The 20,528-nt window shown below is 41.9% G+C and overlaps 1 protein-coding gene across 5 annotated transcripts in view; it reads left to right on the top strand.

Annotated features, from left to right (window-relative positions):
- Window positions 1–20,528, top strand: part of arhgef10la (Rho guanine nucleotide exchange factor (GEF) 10-like a) — a 311,778-nt gene that overhangs the window by 133,297 nt on the left and 157,953 nt on the right. For all 5 annotated transcript variants that reach the window (XM_041784009.1, XM_041784008.1, XM_041784013.1 and 2 more), the window contains one exon: window positions 18,613–18,713. In XM_041784009.1, the coding sequence (XP_041639943.1) occupies window positions 18,613–18,713 (101 nt within the window). The remainder of the gene's footprint in view (window positions 1–18,612; window positions 18,714–20,528) is intronic.

The following is a 20,528-nucleotide window of genomic DNA, read 5'->3' as shown; positions in this document are numbered from 1 at the left end:
CAGGTGGCACAGCGGGTGCCCAAACCATTCTGACACTACCCAGGGTGCAGCAGTGGCAGATTGCATTGGAGATCAGTGGGCAAACTGGCTCCGTCTATGTCCCAAACACAAACACTCCCACGCAATCACACCCACACAGACACATATTTTTGCCTTTCTCTTATCTGTCGTGTTACTAGAATGAAAAGCAATCTGCAGGACTCCTTGTTCTAAGAGTCTCATCTTGTGCCATACATGTTTACTCACTGATTACCAATGCACCGTCACAAAAGCGAGCATAAATGTCGGACGGAGACGCACACACATTCATAAAGCTGAGCCTTTGCTCAGCTGGGGACGGAGTAGGAACCGCAGCAGGGACCCCCTGTACTGAGTCGGTCCCCTCCTGTCTGGCCGTGAGCGACTCTCTGCAGTCAGGCAGCACATCACAGCCTCCACACTGCAAACAGACAGAGGACGTGGAGAGAATCCTGACTGCTGCCTCAAAGGCACCAGCCTACGTGTGACAGCAGTTCATTAACATCCTCTTTTACTGTGTCTGCTGGAGCAACCACAGGCACAGATACATGGGCCAGACTGGCGAGCCAAAGATACACAGTCTAAATTTCATACTTTAACCAAAATATGTTTGTTGCTTTATCCTCTATTCCCATGGAGGAGCTGTATTGTAAGCCTGAAGCTTCTTTTTTCATGCTTCCTTTTATTGAGGCTGTGCAGGCTACCTGCAAGGCGAATGGCAGACCTTACATTCTCAGTCATATGATGGATTCAGGCTTCATTTCCAGTTCATTCCAGCTCAGAGTCTTGTCCAAACAGACTCCTGAAGAGGATCTGGAGAATCCTTTTGACCTTTGCTTAGTGTCTGGGCAGCAGAGGTTTGTCTGAGTGTAGATGAGGAGAGGTGTGCTGGGTGTTTGTGCATGCTTGGATCCATATTAATTTGCAGAAACTGCTTACTTTTAGTGGCATCTTCTTTCTGATAGTTTTTATTTGTCCAAACTTTCCACCTTTTTTAAGTTGATATTAAAGAACAGCACTAAAACTCTCTGCATCATCACTTCACACCCTCTGACGACTGTGCTTTGTTTTGCAAACTGACAGGTTGAGGGAAAACTCAGACAGCAGATGAAACAAAGATGGATTTTATCCTATATTGTCTCAGGATGGCTTCACAGTAAAGCAGTGGTTCTCAGCTGGTGGGCTGGGGCTGAAAACTCATATGTGGAGCTTTTTTGGGTGGTTTGAAAATGTGCGTCTATAAAAAAGAAAGGTTAAATTTAAATTGACACATAACCATCAAAAGTGGAGTAAACTAATTTTTATGCATGCACACCTTTTTGAATAAGTTTGTTTGGTCCCGTCTCTTTGTTCACTCTTATGTCCAATCTAAGGTCCAAAAGGCAACATTTTTTGCAAAGTAGTTAAAAGTTTCAAGAAATGTGGCTCATGATTTCCTATAAAGGACTTGCTGGTGGTGGTGATGTGACTAGACCAGTTGGGAACCATTTTCAGCGGGTCAGAGATGTGTGCCTGGAAAAAATTATGGCAAATGTCAATGATGTGCTTTTATTTTGAAGGATATGTGTCCATCTCTTTGTCACATCATGTTTTGTTCCTTCTTAAGTTCAAACCTCTCTTATTTTTCATTTTAAAAATGTGGTTTTAATTGAAAAAAAATTACAAATTTCGGTTGCGATTTGCCATTAAAGCCCCTGTAAAGTGATGAAAAAAAATCTTTATTCGAGGTTTGTTGTACAACCGGCTACTGTGTTATGAACAACCAGACCAAATTCCAGTCATGGAAAGCATCTCTAAGTTTATAAAATTAAGCTTCAAAATCACATAGACTGTAGATAGAATTGAACCAACCCTGTGTGAAGTCAGCTGTCTGTTTACAATAGGCAGACTCAAACAACTCTTGAAGCCAGTCCACGGCGGCTTCCATATTGAAATTGTAGTCTCAACCGAACTTTGGATTAACCTAACTGCCCGCCCACTAAGGTCGACGTCCTGTCAGCTGGCTAGCTAGCATTCTGGTAGACAGAAACGTAGCTTCTGCCTGTCGAGCTATCTGTCAATCAAATGAGACGTGCCAATCAGTGCGCAGTGAGGTTTTTCTTTAATATAATCTAAACCATTGTGGTATGAAGAAACCCCCCCTCTACAGAGAGAGCACATGAAGACATTAGCTAATGGGACATGTTTGGTTTTTGAACCGGGCTGTAAACCAGTTTATCTTTAGTATAAAAAACAGCTTTTTACCATGAGTTCAAATGGGACTTCAGGTGTTCCTAAAGCCAGCCTCTAGTGGACACTCTCTGTATTGCAATTTTTTGGACTTCCCCATTGGCTTCATTTTTTCAGGACTGGACGTTGCTGCTTGCAAAATCATGTCGGTTGAATGAGCTGAAGCCACGCCCACTCATGATAAATAAATAAATAAATGTAGGAAGCATCCGTCTCCTCTGCTGGACCTGTCAGTTCTCTGTGTCAGCTACTAGAGAAACAATCACGTTGATGTCAGTTTGGAGCTATAAAGTCTCAGTTTGACTTTCTCATAGTGTATTTAACTCTTCAGGTATTTTAAACACCTTACTTATTGAGTTATGTGAAGTCATGTCTCTTCTGTCAATAAGACGTCCATGTGAAGTTGCTGCTGAAAATACTACATTTCCTGATGTTGCTCTTCAAAATTAAAGTCTTAAATTATGATAAGCATTGGAGGCTTTTATTGTGACAGACTTGGCAGGAAGAGACCATGCCTATCGTCGGATACTTTACTGAACTTTAGCATCAGGACACTAACAGACAGGAGGGATTAAACTGTTTAAGCTTGTAAAGAGACTGCCACAGTCTGCTTCTTTTTATCATCTATGACTAAAGACAAGTGAAATATGGATTAAAACACACCTTCAGCAGGTAAGGTGTTACAGCTCCATCTAGTTCAAATGAAGAATAGACAAGCACTCCGCTTGGAGAACTTTGTCACAGTGCAGCTGCCTGGCTCTGGGACAGAAGTGGGAGAATAAATTTACTGTTTTCTGGCACAAATCTCTCTGTCATGATACTTAATGACCTGTAGGCCATCCTTGCTGATAGATTTGGGAAATTTGCCTCACAATGAACAAAAAATACAGCATGATACTGGCTGTTAACTGAGGTGGCGTAATTCCCCATCGGGACCAGTGACGAGCGGGTTGGGTTGCCCTTCCATAATTAAACTGAGCCAGGAAAGAACTGAACAACTTTCTAAGTTGTCTAAAGGCCGGCTCAGACTACACGAATTCAGCCAGATTTAAGCCCATCACAGTTTGTTGTCAAAGCTCAGGCCTGATTTTGAGAGTTGGGAATGACAAACGGTTTTGTACTGATGACGTGTCCAAGATGCCCCACGACCATGATTCAACAAGGCTAGCATGTCAGAATTTTTCGTACATCGTCTAGATTGACACCCTGACCTGATGTCAACAACGTGAATCCTGACATCTAACACCAGGAGAACATTTGCTCATTACCTTTGCATCATCAAATACAAGATTTACCACTTTTATCCCCTTTTATTCCCTAAAACTATTGAGTACATTTTATTTTTTTATTTACGTTATTACATGCGTACCTAAAGTTCTATCTGAAGGAGAGCCAGTCCATATTGTCCTCCTCTTCATACATTCATACTTATTATCCATAATCCAATCCATAATTGTTTCTTATTTTCTTTTTTTTTTTTGAGCAAAATACTGCTACAATCACACAGAGTGTTTCTGTTGTAGAGTGATTAACACTCTATGGCCCGCCCTCCCGACAACCTGTGAACTGGCACTCAGTCACAGAGACAGTGGTGACGTCAGCATACGGGGAGTGGTCCGAATCACTCCTGTAGTGTGGCCAGGCCGTTGGCCAAGACGGGACAAGATTTTGGTCGCATAGTCTGACATGGTGCCATCAGAATGACCAATGAAATCGTGTAGTCTGAGCCGGCCTTAAATCAAAAATCTGATCTTCTAGCTCCCTCTCTACCTCTTCTGTAAAGACCTTCTTTGCTTCGGCTGTTCCTCTGTACCTCTAGTTTTTACTTCCTTTACCTCCCTCTTCTTCATGTACCACCACAGGGTTGCACTACCAATATTTCACTCCTTTGCAACGCATCTGATCGACTTTCCACCCTTGACTTCCTTCACTGCTCTCTCCATCTTATAAAGGGGTGAAACAGTCCGTCCAGTATGTCGGGATAAGCATGGGTAAGAATTACTTCACAATGACAATATGCATTTAAAAATGTCATTAAAAATCAAAATAATATAAAGTTTACAGACAAGGGGGTGTTTAAAAACATCATTGTCTGCCCTTGCAGGCAGCTTTCATTTTCACTTTACTCCACAGATAAGAGAGTTTAACAAGATCAGTATAAGTTTCTGTATTAAACATTTATAATGTCAGTATTTTTCTGCAGCACAAAGATAGCAGTGACATCATCTATCCAACTCTGTTTAGCACATGCTTTTACACAGAGCTTATATAACTCAGTAGCTAAAAGAAACAGTCTGGGGTCATGTATAAGAAGTGACAACCAGGTATTATCTCTCGGCCATCAGTATGAAAGGCCAAACCACAGAGAATGCATGTTTATTATCCTGTGACACACACGCAGGAAAAGTGTGTTAAAATGCTCTTAGTGACTCACTGGGTGACAGCATATAGTTAGTGGCTGAGAGGAGTGGGTGGGGGTGTGAGATATAACCACTGGGTGCTCAATCAAGAAGCTTTAAGTCACATGATGACTGCATAGGGGTTCACTCAGATTGAACACCTCTGTTTTTTCTCACAAACAGATTTGTCACAAATGTCACAACACAACAGCTGGAGCTGTGACTGTACAGATGTGAACTAAAGCAACTGACGTGTAAACCTTCAGACTGGTTGACTTATGCAGCTTAATTCAGAGTCACTGTTCTTGTTGATTCAAGTAGTTAGACTTGAGGATTGACTCATACTAAGTCCCACCATACAAAAGATTATAGGCTTGCAAAGCTGGTGGATGACCAAATTCAGTGTCTGTCATTGGGTTGATCTGTTTTGCAAAGCGTCAAGCTGATCAGATTGTACCTGGTCAAAAAATGACCTCAATCAGCATCATTTGAGGAGAACAGGGTGGTAGCTACAGGTGTGGTTGCAACGAAATCCTTTAAAGAGTTGGCCAGAGAAGAGCCTAGAAAAGGCACATTGGGGCAATTAGGGAAGAGAGAAGGAGAAGTGAGATAATAAAGTAGATGTAGAAAAAGATGAGATAAGATAGGCGGAAAGAGAAGAGAAGGAGATGCAGAAAGAGATGCATAGAGAAACAAGAAGGAAATGCATAAGGAGAAAAAAGATGCAGAAAGAGAAACGAGAGTTGCAGAAAGAGGCAAGAAGGACATGTAGAAAGAGAGATGCAAAGAGAAACAAGAAGGGAATGCATAAAGAGAAAGGAGAGATGCAGCAAGAGAAAAGAGGGTGTAGCAGAATGATAAAAGTATAGGCAGAAAGAGAAAAGAGAGATGCAGAAAGAGGCAAGAAGATGTTGAAAGAGAAATGGAAATGCAAAAAAGATAAGAACCAGATGCAGAAAAAAACAAAAGGGAAATACAAAATCAAAGGTGATGCAGAAGGAGACAAAAAAAGGAGATGCAGAAAAAGACAAGTTGGGGCGTGCAGAAAGATAAAAGAACTATGCAGAAAGACATGAGAAGAAAATGTGGAAAGAGACAAGAGAGAGATGCAGAAAGAGAAAATGGGATTCAAGAAGAGGCAAAGGGGAGATGCTAAAAGAGACAAGGAGATGCAGAAAGATAAAAGGAGATGCAAAAAGAGACAAAAGGTAGATTTATAGAGAAACAAAAAGGAAATGCATTAAGAGAAAAGGAAATGCAGAAAGAGACAAGAAGGAAATTGAGAAAAAGACAAGTTGAGGCTGCGTAAAATTAGGAGACACAGAAAGGGAAAAAAGTTTGCAGAAAGACACAAGAAGATGATGCAAAAAGAGACAAGAAGGACATACAAAAAGAGAAAAGCATTGCAATAAAGAAACAAGATGGGCCACAGAAAGAGAAAAGGAGAGGTAGAATGAAAAAGGGAGATTCAGAAAGATGCAAGGAGGAGATTCAAAGAGACAAGAGAAGGAAATGCAGAAAGGGAAAAAGGAGATGTAGAAAAAGACAAGTTGGGGCTATAGGATGATAAAAGCAAAGGCAGAGAGACAAGAGGGAGATGCAAAAGAAACAAGAAGGAGATGCAGAAAGAAATGAGAGGGAGATGCATAGAGAGACAAGAAGGAAATGTAGAAAGAGACAGGAGGGAGATGCATAAAAAAGACAAGTTGGGGCTGCAGAAAGATAAAAGGAGCAGCAGAAAGAGATGAAGGAGATGCAAAAAGAAAATGAGATTCAGGGAGAGGCAAATGGTCGATGCATAGAGAAACAAAGAGGAGATGCAAAAAGATAAAACCAAGAGGCAGGAAGAGAAAAGGAGATGCATAAAGAGACAAGAGGGAGATTCAGAAAGAGAGCAGAGGGAGATGCAGAAAAATAGAAGTAGGAGGTGAGATTGGGTACTCCATTTAGCCTGTAAGAAATCCAACCACCAAATAGATGTTACTTTTTTGTCGTCTTTTGAAACAAGTATTATTTTTTTGATTTATACAAGCATCCTACTCCCAGTTCCATCTCCATGTTTAAAATTCTGTTGTGACATCCTAATACAGAAACCTTCCCTCCACATTGGTCGTCTCTTATTTTAAGGTTACTTTTGCTTTTCATAATCGTGTATGTGTACAATCTTGTTTCCTCTTCAGTCTGCTCCCACTGCAGGTCTATCTGTTGTATTTTTTTGAGTGATTGTCGAGTCTATTCAGAACTCGTTCAACAAACTCCAGCCGGGACTCTGAACCGTCACCTTTAACTCCTTTCAGTATGTGCAGAGCAGACTTTCTCTCTGACTCTGGAGGGTGGAGGTGAACTGAAGGATGGGTGCATGACAGACTGCCACTCAGCACTCACTACTACATCTGTCCCGTCCTTGTGCATTAGTGTCACACGTGTGCCTCGGCGCTGCACTCGGCACTGACCTGCTCCCATAAATCAGCCTGAGTCGAGTCCTGCTTCCTTCGCCCCACTCTGCCCTCTTCTCTCTCGCCTCCTCTCCTGTTTTTTTTTTTTTTTTTTGACTCGCTTTACTTCCCAGCTCTCCTCATCTCCCCTCTGCCAGCATACCCGAGTCTAGTTCTCCATTCAGGCAGTGCACCACACCTGCACTGCGGCTGTCAATCAGCAGGCGGGAGGGAGGAATCAGAGGCTGCTCTTGGTTTAGCATGTCTGAAGCCGCGTGGGCATGAAGTGTTACCTTAGGAATCCAACCGAGTGAGTAGCTGTATTCGCGTCACACGCTGTCTCCCCTTCTGTCTTCGGCAAATTGCCTCTGCTATATTTTAGCAGCCAATGGTATGAATTACACCTCTTTGCAATGGCTCTGCTTTTTTTGTCATGTCAAGGAAGTTTGAGATCTTACTTACATCTTTCCTGTCTCTATCTCCTCTATATGTGCTGCTGGCTCTGCCTTTTTCGTCCTTCCTCTATATGAAATGAAAATGAATTTGCAGCAGCAGGTACGTCAGAAGCAGAATTCCAGGCTGCACACTGTTCTCCACTCTGTTACCTTCTAATGATGTCTCATTGTGAAATCGTCTTCCTTCTGTGTGCCAGAGAGCCCAACCTCCAACCTTTTTTTCCAAGAGCTCCCTTCCACTCTCCTTTTTCTTTTTTTTTCATCGCCTCCGAACCACTGTGGAATAGCTATACAGGTGACTGAAGCAGGGCCATTATTCTGGAAAGCTGCTTAGTGCTTTAAGAAGACGTCTCATCCTCTGCCAGACAGCGTATTTGTAGTTCAATAAAGGCTGATCAATCAGAACAACAGAGTGCTCCTGTCAATGGCTGAGTCATTGCTAACTCAGGTCCCATGCTGCCAGTCTCACTTTCCGCTGCTTTGCATGAAGAACTTATTTTATTTTAGCTGACAGGAGAGAGAGTCAAATATTAACATACAGGCCCAGCAAACAAGCTGAAAGAGAAGTTGACAAAACACTTGCTGAAGGAAGCCATGCATAGGTTTTGATTTAAACAGTGCAATGAATAAGGCTGGAACAGCTGACGTTACAGTTTGTTACAAGAGCCTGAGTCAACTGAGTTCTCATTGGTCGGTCGCAGAAATCTTTAACTCTGTTTGCAGTCTGAATGTCTGCCAGGTCCATAGTTAGGCCTGCGATGCTATTGGCGATGACTTCCCTGAAGGGAGTTTTTTTCCTGTAGCCATGCATGTGGCTCAGGTTTATATGTGCAATGGGACATGGTTAAAGCAAAGCAGGAGGAGGACATAAACACAGTAATGCCCTTACAGTATACTTACCCAAGGATGGTGAGGTTCAAGTAGGAGGTAGCTAACCTTGCAAAGCAGATGGATTCGCCTGTTTCCATGTTTCTCATTGGTGAATCCATCTCACAGAGCTCCCATCTGAACCGTTTGGGCCCGTTTAGAAAGTGACAGGACCAATCAGTGATGAGGGGCAGTACTTTCGGGAGCGGTGTAGTCGTGACGTAAGCAAGCAGTAACAAGAGGCCGGTTTGAATTATGGCCAGGGATGTCCCAATCCCGATCACAGGCATCAGATCGGAGCCGATACTAAGCAGTTTTATTTGATTGGTGATCTGCAACTTTATCTGATCAGCCCAGCCAATCATTTAAGTCAGTTGCCGTAAATGGAGCACAATTTACAAAAGGCTGTAAACGCACCAGTAACACACACACACACACACACACACAACAAAGCAGCAGTGGCAACATTACCTTTCATGTGTTAAAAACGTCAGCGGTGTGGAAAAACTTCAAACTTGAGAGTGAAAACAGTGCAGGTCACAACTTGTCCACGAGAGCGTTTTGGAGTTGCTGGATTGTGTATTTGATGAGTTTGATGAGGGAAAGCCAGAAATACCACACGTCCCCGTACCGTTAACTGAGCAGCTTGCATCACAGCCCCACCAATCTAAAAACAGCTTGCACTGACAACTAAAGGTAACAAACCTATTACTAAGATTACTAAAATTATGGCAATGGGCGACTTTGCCAAAATGTTAAAGTAGCCCTTCAACTGTATGGAGAAATAATGAAGCAAATGTTTTTAAATTCACATTAGCAACCTTAAACTTTACATAGTTTTTTGTTGTTTGTGATGTAAAATTTACTTCTTTGTCATATTTGACACAGTTCTCTAAACGCCAACAATAAAGGTCTTAAAAAGAGTGACTAGTTAGGGCTTCAGCAGGGTTTGCTCTCAGAGATGAGCTCCTGTCTTTCTCATGAAACACAGCCTCTGCATTACTAAGCCCTCTTTGTAAGCAGACATTTGTTAGTTATAAGTTGTGTCCCTGTGTTTGGCCAACATAGTGCCTTTAAAACACTTGGCTCCAGGAGCGGCCTTGCATTTTGGGACCCATTTCAGTATTGACTTTTGGTATTGACCAAAGGAGTGTTGTTTAAGTAGCCTTTGCCACCATCTAGAATCCCTCCAACAGGACCTCCACATGGTTATCTCTCAGTCATTTCTGTTTTTAGAATCCTTCGTGTCATTCAGGTAGAGTGACATTTACCCATTTTGTTGCATAACGGTTATGTTTTTCACTGTTACATTCTCTGGCATGGCTCCCTTTTGATTGTACACCTCTTTCTTCCCTTCCTGCCTCAAATAATAACGGAGCAGCCTGACTGAGCAGATGAAAAAGACATACCTGGTAAAAGTGTCAACCAGCGGATGAAATGAAAGTCGAAGTTTTTGTGGTCTCACAACTAAGGGAGAAACAAAAAACCAGGTCCTTAGAAACACAATGGCCTTCAGTGAGACGTATGAAAAGAATAACAATCCTTGAGCTATCTGTGAACAGAAAATATCACACTTGGCAACGTGGAGGGAGATGTGAACACAAGCTGACTTAGAGTGCTTACGTTTGGGCAGCAATGATGGATCAAGCTATGAAAACAGTGTTTGAATGACATTTATTTGTTTACCTCGAGTATCCTTGTGCTTTGTGGCCCCAGTGTTACCAAGATACAATTTGTAGCTCTTTGAACACATGAAAAGAGAGAGACCTGAGGGGATAAAGGAGACGGGACAGCCCATGGCTATCTGTGAGAGTGTTAACTGATAGCAGCTCAACAGTCTGCAGTCCTCCAGGGAGCAGGCGGCAAATCTGATCTTTCTCTGCATGGGCGCCTTCAAAGCAAGAAATTAAAGGGAGAAATCAGTTAAGAGTAACCAAAATAATAGCTAAATAATGGTCATTTCAGAGTATCAAGATCTGAATTGTCATGCAAAATTACGGTGTGCTCACATCCAATGGGAAAATTTTTCTTTTTATTATTTTGCACGCTGTTGCAAGCTCCGATTTTTTTTAAGTAGCTTCTTACATGCACAAAAATCTCACTTTAACATAACAGTTTTAGATCTAACTGCCAGTTTACATCGGGTGTGTGTTTGCTGTCTAAGACTACAGCTTGTGTCGCTGCTTTTCTACCAGGCATGTGTGCTTTATTGTGGCTGCTTATCCCTCCTGTCTAAGCCCTGCCCTTTTTCATACATTTTACCTACACAGAAAGACCTTAAAGGACACATTTTCTTACTTTCTTGGCTTTATGAATCTCAAAGGCTATATAAATGTGGATTCTGAAAGTATTCATACCCTCTTCACTAATTTCACTTTTGTTGTGTTGCAGCCTGATAATAGAGTTGGAAGAAAGTCTTTTTTCCTCATTTATCTACACTCAGTATCCCATCGTGACAAAGGGAAAAAAGAATTTTAGAAATTTTTGCAAATGTATTACTCCTGTTTTTCTTGATTGTTGCTGAGATGTTTCTACACTTTGACTGGAGTCCACCTGTAAGGGTTTGGAAAAGCACACACCGATCTGGGCTTAGCCACTCTGCCAGAAAACTATAGGAAGGCTGCAGTGATGTTTGTCCTTCTGGAACTTTGCCCCATCTCTACACAGGATCTCTGGAGCTCACTCAGAGGGACCATTGGACTCTTGGTCACCTCTCGTACCAAGACCCTTCTCCACTGATTGCTCAGTTTGGCCGGGTGACCAGGTCTTGGAGGAGTTCTGGTTTTCCCAAATTTCTTCCACTGGAGAATTATGGAGGCCGCTCTGCTCTTGGGACTCTTCAGTGCAGCAGAACTTTTTTGTAGCCTTGCAACAATCCTGTATCTGAGCTCTGCAGGCAGATCCTTTGACCTCATGGTTTTTGCTCTGATGTGCATTGTCAGCTGTGGGTCCTTCTATTTAATTTGCCCTAAGTCAACTATAATCAAGACATCGAAACATCTCAGCAACAATCAAGAAAATAAGAGGAACCTGAGCTACATTTCAAGTGTTTTTGCAAAGGCTCTGCATACTTATGTTAATGTAAAATTTCAGATTTTTATTTGTAATACATTTGCACAAAAAAAAAAAAAGATGAGATTAAGGAGAAAAAGTGCTTTCTTTTCTCAAGCAACAGGCTACAACCATAACAAAATGTAATTCTTTAGAAAGCAACTACACTACAGAACATTAATTTTTACAGTGTAAATGTTTAGAATTACCCATAATTCTCATTTCCTTTAAAGCAGTAAAAACATTAGCTATGGGTCACACGTCATGTCACCATCTTTAACTTTAGCATTTATGTAATTTTGATGTTTAAAGTGCATGTGCTGCACCAATTAAGAGATATTTCTTAAATGCCAGTTTAGCAATGTTGGCTTATCTTACATGCAGTGAATGTGCAGGTTTAGGACAAGGACACACTTTTTTAATTCACAACCAGGGAAAATATTTCTCACTGGGTAAAGTGTCACAGACATGATAAAGAAAACAAAAACTCCTTCAGGTTATAGCAATATCATTTTTATTACCACTAAATAAATTTTTTTTCTTTTATTTGCTGATATTTGTGGATTTTTTCAATCCTACCCATGGACATCAAAAAATATGTTCTCCTTCTCTGCAGCCTCTGAAAGGTACAACAGATTTACTGTCAGAAACATCCACATTACCATTCAGGGTCAGAGGCAAAATGCAAATTCCAGATTAAAGATATGTCCTCTGACATGTTACAAGGCCTTCGGCAAACTGTGTTCACATGATTTACTTTGAAGAGGACGGCGGGACGTTTTTCAAGTCTGGTAAACTTTAAATTATACAGTCATGACTGAAATATACACACACAGGTGAGTCAGTGTTTGGTGTGTGAGGCGCCACATCTACTTGTCTATTGAGGATTATATCTGACTTTTATAACTTATTGAACTTTCAACCCCTTCCTTCATTAATGAACAGTGCTGACAGAGTGTTTTTACCAGGGATACCATGAATTTGGAGGTTAAAGGGCTTCTTCCAAAAGCTATGTTTTCAATATCAAATGTTCACCTCCTGCAGACTTGAAAGGTGTCTCTGAAAAGTTTGTAGCTCCTTTTTAAAAGGTTGGCAAGTGCAGTCAGTTTGAATTCATGGCTCTTACAATGGATACCAACAGTGACCCAGTTTGCAGGGGAAAGAGTTCATGGAAACTTTTCATGCCACCACTGCAGCAGGAAACACTTCTTCTCTGTACAGGTGGGATGTTGGAGTTGTTGCTTTTTTCCAAATGTTGTAACTGCTGCATTTCAGGGGTCTAAGTATTAAAAAACATATTTGGAATGTCATTAGGAAAAATTTATTCAATGAATTCATGATTTCAAAATTATCATATACACTATATTGCTGAAAGTAGTAGTTCAACTCTTCTGGGAAGGCTTTCCACAAGGTTTAGGAGTGTGTTTATGGGAATTTTTGACCATTTTTCCAGAAGCACATTTGATTTCATTCAGAGATCCTTTCACTGGAACTAAAGGGCCAAGCCCAGCTCCTGAAAAACAACCCCACACCATAATCCCCCCTCCACCAAACTTTACACTTGGCACAGTGCAGTCAGAAGAGTACTGTTCTCCTGGCAACCGCCAAACCCAGACTCGTCCATCAGATTGCCAGATGGAGAAGCGCGATCAGTCACTCCAGAGAACCCATCTCCACTGCTCTAGAGTCCAGTGGTGGCGTGCTTTACACCACTGCATCCGACACTTTGCATTGCACTTGGTGATGTATGACCTGGATGCTGCTGCTTGGCCATGGAAACCCATTCCATGAAACTCTCTACACACTGTTCTTGAGCTAATCTGAAGGCCACATGAAGTTTGGAGGTCTGTAGCGATTGACTCTGCAGAAAATTGGGGACCTCTGCACATTATGTGCCTCAACATATACTGACCCCGCTCCGTCATTTTACATGGCCTACCACTTCATGGCTGAGTTGCTGTCATTCCCAATCACTTCCACTTTGTTATAAAACCACTGACAGCTGACTGTGGAATATTTAGGAGCGAGGAAATTTCCCCACTGGACTTGTTGCACAGGTGGCATCCTATCACAGTACCATGCTGGAATTCACTGAGCTCCTGAGAGCGACCCATTCTTTCACAAATGTTTGTAGAAACAGTCTGCATGCCTAGGTGCTTGATTTTATACACCTGTGGCCATGGCAGTGATTGGAACACCTGATTTCAATTATTTGGATGGGTGAGTGAATACGTTTGGCAATATAGCGTAAGTCAGTGGTTGTCAACTGGTGGGTTGGGAAACTCTTACAAGTGAGTCGCGAATGCCCCCCCAAAGAAAAAAAAAACCCTCCAGTAAAGTTCAGTATCTTCCTCAAGATTTCTACCTATTTATCTCCCTCTTCTTCTGTGCTATCTTGGGAAAATGGAGTCATATAAGATGTATGCATGCAAATCCTTCTGTAATGATTTGCATTTCTATTGTGTTTTGTCCCGTCTCTTAGGTCAATAAGTTTTTCTATTTTATGTCCACATATCAACATTTTTGGAGTGTTCTTTTGTCCTCATGGTGTAATGGTAGCCAAGAATACTGATTAACCAACATTCATGAAATAAATGGAGATTTTTTGGGAAATTTGGGTTTTGATTTCTCTTAAGGAGGAGGTGGAGGGTCCCGGTGCCTGACCAGTTGAGAACCACTGTCATTAATTGTTTCTGAGAAAATAATCCCCCTCTCCAAACTTTCTAGCAAGTTGTGTTGGTTAAAAATGTTGAAATTTGTGTAGAAATCAGCAGAAGAGTTAATTTGCTCAGCAATAAGTGGACAGATGGCTAGATTGTGATGTCTTCAGTAAAATGTCACATCATGAAAAGAACCTTCACTTTTTAAGGAGAAAGTAAAATAAATACAGTTAAAGGCCGGTTAAAGAATAGCCAATCCACATTTATTTTGTTATTTATTTTTTCCCCAGCTCTTGGACATTTGCTTTCTCATGATTTTTTTTAAAAACAATGCAAACCATCAACTAATTGCAAAACATAATCAACCAATTAATCCCTTAGTTCAGCGGTGTCCAAACTTTTTTTTTCCACCGAGGGCCACATACAAAAAATCTGAAGGATGGTGGGGCCACTTTCAAATACCTCCTATTTATGATATCAATGTTAGGTAAAGATTTTAAGTCACGAAAAGATGCGTGTCAGTTTTTTGACTGAAACACAAGATACTTGTGCCCTATAAAGAGGATCAGCACTCAGTGAAGAAATCCCTAATCCATTACTATTTGCCTCCACAAATCAACCATGCAGACCCATGGGTAGTAAGAAACCAGCACTTCTCAGGGGTTGTCAAGTGGGAACCCTCCTTCGTCAGTGTTTCGTCCAGTTAGTCCCACGACACCTCCAGAGGGCTGAACAGTGACCTCCAGCGTCCTATAAATTATCGTGTCAAAATGTTTGTTTACAGAATCAGCACAGTAGGTAATTTGTAACATCTTCACAAACTTGACAAAAGAGTATAGTTACATTCCCGGATGAGCCCCCAAGGCGACACAAAAAAAAATACTCTCGTATGTCAATAAGAAAACATAAAATATACAGTCAAGCACAAGCTTCATGTGCCTTTATGTTTTACAGTTTGCCGCAGGCCAATTTAAGATAGACAAAGGGCCACATTTGGCCCCCAGACCATAGTGCAGCAGGAATTGTTTGTAGTGGACCATCGACTCAAAGTATCACTTTTTCTTGTCTCAAACTTTTTCACTGTCACTAACCGATAGTCACACACATCTTTTGTCCCGCTGTGTTTGAGCTTTAATGGACACAAAAAGCCTTCAGTGATCAGAGCCAGTGCTGTTCACGCTGATCCCAGCAGGGTTCAAACATTAGCTGCACTGTGAGAGGCAGAGTCCACCTCCACGTGATTAACTGGGACCGTGCTGTGTGGTCACTGCAACCTGCGCTCTGTGCGGACATGGAATCACTAAAGCTAAGCTTACAGGACTGTAAAAACTACAAGCAGCTGTTCAGAGAGAAATCATATCATCGATTGAACGTAGAGTCCCATGAAATGAAAAACTTTGTCCTGTAGTTGGCTCCCTCTTTCTCCAAACGTCTGTGTCTCAGTCTTATAACACACATGCACTGTATGTTTGAAATAAAGGCAGACCTCCAGTTTCCTGCTCTTCTGTGATGTCTAACTTTTCCTTCACGTTAAAATATTTCTGCATTCAGAGCTCCACCTGATGATGTTTAAATGTCCAAACATTTTTGAAACAACCTGCATGTTGATGCTGAGAGGTTTCTCACCACCTTATTGATATTTTTCAGACAAATTTTGCCACAAGGACAATATCTAAACAGCTGTTTCAGCATGAATAAATAATTGAAGGAAATGACTCAGACTGAGAATTGATCCATTTTAATAACTGCATTTAAATGACCTACTTAAGTCTAAAGAGATGACTATAAATTAACATTTAAAGCATACTTCACAAAGGAATCTTTGCTCTTCAGAAACGCTGTTGAAATTGGGACGGGGAGGTAAGAGGGACGGCAGTAGCTCGGTCTCTTTAGGTTTGGCCTGGGATTCACAGGTTGCTAGTTCAAGTCCCACACTTGTCAGCTTGCTTTCAGAGCACTGTTGAGGGGCCCTTGAGAGTGGCACTAGACCCCCAACTGCTCAGGCGCTCCTTCATGTGCAGCAGCTCCACAATAGCACATGCACTTAGGATCTTGTTTGTGAATGTCTGTATATTCATAACTAACCCTGGACTTCCACTTGGTCTGTCTCCAGTCCACCATGGCTGTGCTGCAGTTTGACTGCGTGCCCCACCGTGCGTCAACATCCACTGGCTGAGTTTTCATTGCAGCACAGAGCAGCACCACTGGACTGCTCAACCAGCAAGACCAAGGAACTCAGTAATTACAGAATCATGCTGTGAGAAAAAGACATGACTACCCCATTATGATGTTTGCCGATGTAGTAAAGTGAAATATGATCTGGTATATATCTGGCACCAATTTAGAGTATTTTATTCTGGAACTTAACCAGATATTCTAATTTGGTTTCGGCTAAACTTCCCACCCTGCTTTATCTGCTTTGTGCTAAACTGAAGTACAGGGCTGCAGCTTCTGGCAGAAATAGAAATGCTGTGTATCTGCTGCCCTGTTTTCCATGACGAGGCTGAGACAGACTGAACAAGTATCTGAAAGTTAGGGGTTACAGTCACATGACCGTTGCTCTAGCCTGGAGGGCAAAAAGGCCTAAGGACAGTAGTGAGCACTGAGTGAAGCCACAGAATAGGGCTTTATCCATTAATCTCTCAGTTAAGTTTAGATTAAAGTTTTTGTCACCCTGGACCCTTATAGACCCCCTGATGTTTGCAGTGTGCTTCTTCATCGCCCTGGTAAAGCGCTGCTGGAGCTCCCTGTTTGAAAAATCCCTAGATTCAGAGGTTGCAGAGGAGCCATGTTACCTAGAAGCTGTAGTACACAAGTGTCTGAAAGTTCATCACCAGGTGAGGAGAGCTTGATTGCCAAGGATTGTCTGCAGCTGGGACAGCTAACGAGCTGCAGACGTGACCGTCCATGAGTGATAGCAGCTGAAGGAAAACCTGAGTGGGTGTGGTTAAAATTTGACCCTAGCAGAATTTCATCCGTGTTTTTACTCCAACTCTGACAGTGGCTGGTAATAACTACCGACAAAAAAGAATTAATTTGACTATTTTTGAGTAAAATATTTGTCGCTCTGGAAAAATGACTCCCCAGATTTTCCTGTGTACAAGTTCACTGCTGAGCAGGCGGATGTCGGCCTTTTGAAAATGTGATGTTGGCAGGGCAGAAGGTAATGAAATTAGAATGGAGGAGCGGTTAAGTCCAGAGTCTATGTGATTGATGGGAAACCCTGAGCCTAATGTTAGATAAGCAGAAACTTGTTTTCCACTAAGAATAGCCTTTAGCCTACATTAAAGCCTAATTATGTTCACACAGAACAGCCATCACATGACCTCATGGCTTGGTTTTTGTTCTGATAGGCATTGTCAGCTGTGAGGCCTTCTATGGAGAGCTGTGTGCCTTAATAAATGGTATCCAATCAATTCGATTTACCCCAGGTGGACTCCAATTAAGGTGCAAAGATCCAGAGGAATGGGAGGAACCTGAGCTAAAGTTCAAGTGCTTTGCAAAGGGTCTGATTACTTATGTCAGTGTGATATTCATGTTTTTATTTTTATAAATTTGCAAAGACTTTTAAAATTCTGATTTCACTTTGTGAGGATGGGGTACTGAGTGTGGATTAATGAGAAAATATATGATTTTTTTCAACTGTAGCATCAGGCTGCAACATGCCAGAAGTGAAAAAAGTGAAGGCGGTGAATGCACCAGATTTCTTTTACACAGAAATGGCAAAAACACCAGCAATATGCTGCAACCACAAATGCAAAAAGAAGTTGTGTTCCTTTACTGTGATCTTTCTTTCAAGAAGAGGAAGGGAATTTTGGTTCCATGTTTGGATCTACTAACCTTGCAAAGCAGATGGATACACCCGTTTTCTTGTTTGGCGGAGTTCCCATCTGAACCGTTTGGGCCCGGTTAGAAAGTGACAGGACCAATCAGCAATGAGGGGCAGTACTTTTGGGCGCGGCCGGTGCAACTATGGTGAATGACACTAGAGTGGATGCTGCTAAAGCGTCAGTTTTATCAGAACTTGACGACATTTCTTCGTTGAAAGAAGAACAAAGAACAGCAGTGAGTTGTTTTCTTTTCAAAAACGACAAAAGTTGTGTACTGACATGTCTACAGTCACTGCTCAGTAGCGGCTACGTCACATGTTCTGTTGCTCTGATTGGTCCGTAGAGATGTGAGAGACAAAATGTTTATCCAATCACCCTCCGAGTTTTTTTTTCAAACGCTCCGTCCTTTCCCAAATGCTGTGTATGAGTGGTTTATCAAATGGATGTGTGAAACAAATCCATCTGGTGTGCCAGGTTAGGGATTGACAGCATTTTTAGAAATTAAGAAACTGATTATAAAGAATTTTTATACACAAAAATTACAGTTCTTTGGCCCTAGTACCAGAGAATGAAATGAATGAAGTTGTTCACTGATGATATTATGACAAGTATGTAAAAAATTAAATACATGCTCGTGTTAACATGTCATTTTCTGTCTCAACATTCAGGTCAGGACGTCCTGTCAGCTTCATGGTGGTCCTCAACACTCCTAATCCCCTCAGTAAGATCTCCTGGGTCAACCGTCTGCACTTGGCCAAGATCGCACAAAGTAAGCACACTCGCACTGACAGAGGCATGCACACAGGGAGCGGATTACAACGTCACTCCTATTTAAACAGAATGATGTAATGCAGTGAAATGTAATAACAATGTTTTAAGGCAGCAGCTCAGACACATCAGTGTTCTCCTCACTCCCTGTTTGCTAAGTGCACCAGCAGTGTTATGACTTCTACAATCAGAGAGATGTGGAGATTCTCAGCAGGGTCGTTGGAAGTTTATATGTGGAGGAAAGAAGCAAACTGTTTTGACAATTTCAGATGAATAACGTTGACTGAAATGGCAACCATTTAATGTGAAAACAAACATCACCCATTAAAGGTTGTGTTGATACTACAGGTCATGGGAGAGCATGAGCACTCCTTTTAGAGCTGCAGCAATGTCTCCTTTAAAGTCTGGCTGTCTTGTTTATTGTGGTCAGCAATCATAGAGGAAAAGACTGACTGGACCATGCCCAGCAGGGAGCAGCACTGTTCTGTTTTCTATCTTCCTAACCTCTCTCCCCCAACCCTCGCCTCGCTCTGCTCGGGCATGAGCCCTACTGCGCAGCGTGACCCTCTATAGGAGGTCTTCCTCTGTGGGCTTCATCAATGCGTGCTGTCATCCAGTGGCGAAAACAAGACACGGGACTACTGCGGACATTAATCTGCTTATTTGGCCATGATGGCACGCAAGTCCAACCCCCTCACCACCCCGGCCCTCTTTACCCCGGCTCTTCCTGTGCTCTGCGTCGCCTTAAGCACTCTTCCTTGTCACACAGACTTTATTCTGTGTTTGTTTTGCGGCCAGTCTGTCTCTCGTGTGCTCCAATCTTATTGTTGTTCCCACATCCCAGAGGCCTTTGCTGTAAGCGCAGCACAGGAGCATTTGAGCTTTGAGAGGAAGTTATTGGTTATCGGTGGATTAAAAGGACACTCAATTAAATGCCTCGCTTAGAAGAGTGGCCGCAGATGTATCTGTTAAAGTTTTTAATAGCTAGGCATTGCCCTCTGAGGATCATTGACATGAAATGTTCGCAAAGGTCAAGATGTTTTCAATTTACACAAGTTTTCCTCCCCGGTATCTTAAGATTCAGTATCCGTGCATGGTGAAAAAAGAGTAGACTAAAGAATGCTGAAAACTGTTGGTCTCACATTCACAGTGGGGGTGTAGAGTTGCAGGAAGCATACAGTATATCTGTCGGCTCTCCGGTGCATCTGGCAGTGGACAGTTTGTGTCAGAGTGGCATCAAAAACATCAGGAGGAAGGAGTGCAGAGGAAGCAGTGAAGTGCAGCATCACCAGTTTTTCCTTGCTGCCTGAGCCTTTATCAACAACAAGGCAGACATGCTGATGAGGACAGTGGCATATTTTCAGCAGCTCTCCTCTCCTACAGCTACCTTATGGACATAGGTGATATTCAAAGGCCTTTCCCTGCCAGTTTACTTAGATCTCATATGAAGTTTTAAATCATCTAAATGAAAATCTGTAACAGCAAGGGTCTTTTTAGACTTAATGCGCTTTCACTCATGTCCTTTACTTCATTGTTAGACATTCACTGATGATGTTCTGACGTTACATAACATTGTGTATCGCTCCATTTCTGCAAGATCCTGTTCAGAATGACCCAAAAGGTCATTGCAATAGCTTTTATAAGATTTTTGGGCTCTTTATGCCTTTTTAACAGAGAAAGAAAGTCAACATGTTAGATATACTGTCATATATCTATTGAATGGAAATATTTTACATTCATCTGGGAAACCTCCCATTAAAAGTGTCCGGACTTCTCGAAACCTACTCAGAAGGTGATTGGACGAGCTGTCTGTCAC

Source organism: Cheilinus undulatus, linkage group 3 (genome assembly GCF_018320785.1).
Source record: "Cheilinus undulatus linkage group 3, ASM1832078v1, whole genome shotgun sequence".
Taxonomy (NCBI): domain Eukaryota; kingdom Metazoa; phylum Chordata; class Actinopteri; order Labriformes; family Labridae; genus Cheilinus; species Cheilinus undulatus.
This window is presented reverse-complemented; position numbering and strand designations above follow the sequence as displayed.